The sequence below is a fragment of the Antrostomus carolinensis genome, unplaced genomic scaffold (assembly GCF_000700745.2).
Source record: "Antrostomus carolinensis isolate BGI_N321 unplaced genomic scaffold, ASM70074v2 scaffold51997, whole genome shotgun sequence".
NCBI lineage: Eukaryota > Metazoa > Chordata > Aves > Caprimulgiformes > Caprimulgidae > Antrostomus > Antrostomus carolinensis.
This window is the reverse complement of record NW_010327654.1, coordinates 1-2,532: the sequence shown is the minus strand read 5'-3', so window position 1 is coordinate 2,532 and position 2,532 is coordinate 1. Positions and strand designations below refer to the sequence as shown.

Genomic DNA, 2,532 nt, shown 5'->3' with positions numbered 1-2,532 from the left:
AATTTGGTGAAATCATATTTAATAAAGCTGACTTGAACCAGTGATGCAGTCAATATGCTACCCCAGCTGTCAGGGAGCACAGCTAGGCTTTTTCATCAGGTAGCAGTATGTGATCAGACATCATCCCTCATCTCAGTGGGGATGGAGCCCCCCAAAGAGGGGCTCCAACCCTGCCAGCACCACTTCACTCCTGCAGGCAGCCAGCCACACACCACAGCAGCACCCAGTAGGACACTGGGAGACTGGAGGGGCTCTGGAGGCTGCACAGCACCCAGACCCTAGAACAGGAATCGGGGTGCTGCAGGAGGGCAGCACCACTGCACTCAGAGAATGGATAAACGTTGTCATCACCTCACAGAGCACACCTGAGCTCTGCTCCTGCCCTCTCATCTCCCACTGATGCTGAACATTGTGTGTGTAAAGCACCAGCACAGCCAAGAGCGTGCTGAGACTTACCCTGGCAAGCTGAGCCTCACTTTCAATTGCATTGTGCAGCCGAACAATTCCCACATACTCTTTGCCTGAAAGAACGACAAGAGCAGTCAGGAGTGGCCACTTGCATTTAATGTCGACCTCAAGGTCCACACTGCTTCACAGCCACACATCCCTGAAATGTTCACAACCACCTCTCCTAGGAAGTGTGCAGTTTGTTATGGAGTTGGTTATTCTTCCAACAAAACAAATCTAAGCTACATTAATTTCTTCATCAGATTTTATTTCACCGGACTGGTAGAAGCTAAGGCCAGAAGTTCAGTTAGTACATGAAACCAGTTGTCAGAAGTCTTTTCACTGACTTCAAACAGCACAAGCTCCAGAGAAGCAATAAAAAAAACAACTTGTGACAGCATGGATGCACCCTCACTGGCCTGGAGTGAGAAGGATAAACAACCCTTAAGCTCAAGGCACCAAAGAGCAAGGGCAGCCCCTTCAAAGATGTGAAATCTCCATTTTGTCTCCAAAAGAACTCCACACCTCCCCGGTCACTTAGACTGTAAATGGTCCTGGGCAATAAACATACCTGCGCTCTGCTGAGATTTGACCAGTCGTGTTGCCCTCTCAATGCACACAATGAGGCACCCAGTCACCTTAGGATCCAGAGTGCCACTGTGTCCAGTCTTCTCTACTCGAAGGATGCGTCGGATCCACGCAACCACCTCATGGGAAGATGGATTGGAAGGTTTGTCGAGGTTAATAAAGCCAGACCTATAGTGCAAGATGACAAGGAGCAGGATCTAAGCACCAGGGCAAACACAGCACAAGCACAAAAACTGTGACAATATTTGTCATGGCGGTAAAGAAATGTATTTCTAGACGGTCAAGTAAGTGACAAACCTCACAGCTGCTCTCTGTAAGCACACGGCGAGTTGCTCTGTGCACAGCAAGTGATATATTCCACAGTCAAGGAGTTCTCTTGTCCCCAGACTGCTCACCACTACACTGCACCTAAACCACATGCTACAAACCCCAGGCAGGTCAAAGGACTTTCCATAAGACCCCAGAGAACTCCTCATGTGTTTGTACATCTGCCCACAACCAGCCACAGCCCTGAACAAAGCAAATCTCACAGGAAGTGACCAGCAGGTCCTATTTAGACATTTACTGGTTAGTAGCAAGGCACCAAGTCGAATAGAAAGCCAGAAGGGGAATCCAGAATGGGAAATGTTTTGAAGATATGAACTGTGAAAGAAAAATAAACCACTCTGGCCCTTACTGCACTCACCTCACATAGTCAGAAATCTCTCTCTTCAGGGGATTAGCACCAGAAGGGAGAGGTGTGTAGTGTGCTGTCATCACATTTAGCTTGTCGAAGTTCTACAAAATCCAAGCAAAAGTTACAAGTGCTCTTGAGCTCACCTTGGTTTCAGCATTGCTTTGCCCCAATACATCTCCCCAGTTACACAATGTCTGATTTGTACAGTTAAGTGAAAAAGCCTCTTCCAAAATTAAAACAACCCAACAATGAAACCACATCAATGTTTTACAGTCAGAGAAAGAAACAGAAGTCCTGCACTGAAAGGGATGGGAAAGCTGCAGAATAGCAACCTTTACCATGCAGGATAAATCCACTGTGCCCAGAAACTGGGCACAAGCAACTCAGAAGTCTACACAGATCACTGTCAGACTGAAATAAATAGCTGAAGAAATCTGGCGTGATTTTTACAGAAGATGGTAAACTTAGAAAGCCAGTATGCAAATGCTACTGGTGAATAAACTTTATAACATGATTTCTGCATGCAGGGGGTTTGTCTCTGCACTGCCCATCACCCGTGGCGTTCCCTAGCAGCAGGGTTACAGAGAAGGAGCTGTGCATCTCCAGGGGCCTGCACAGAGACGGGACAGGAGAAGGAGCAGGGACGGGCCACGAGGCCGCGTGCAAGCGGCCGCACCTTCAGCAGCAGCGGCCACTGTGACGTGTCCAGCTGGGCGATCCGGGACTCGGGCTTGATGAGAAATTCCTCCGTGTGCTGGATGTCCTGGGGGCGGATGAAGTTACCCGAGATGAGAGAACGGACACCGGGAGCCCCGCACCCC

At 48.8% G+C, this 2,532-nt stretch overlaps 1 protein-coding gene and 1 non-coding gene across 2 annotated transcripts; both read right to left on the bottom strand.

Annotated features, from left to right (window-relative positions):
* Positions 1–109: 109 nt before the first annotated feature.
* On the bottom strand, positions 110–356 carry LOC114818739 (small nucleolar RNA SNORD17). The gene has a single exon (XR_003766249.1). It is a non-coding gene; the product is annotated as a small nucleolar RNA SNORD17 (small nucleolar RNA).
* Positions 357–365: 9 nt separating this feature from the next.
* LOC104528049 (H/ACA ribonucleoprotein complex subunit DKC1-like) lies at positions 366–2,474 on the bottom strand (the record flags this gene model as incomplete). The annotated part of the gene is made up of 4 exons (XM_010171946.1): positions 366–521; positions 1,019–1,203; positions 1,721–1,812; positions 2,388–2,474. Coding segments are annotated over 4 exons (520 nt in total), but the record flags the coding sequence as incomplete, so codon positions are not given.
* Positions 2,475–2,532: the final 58 nt, after the last annotated feature.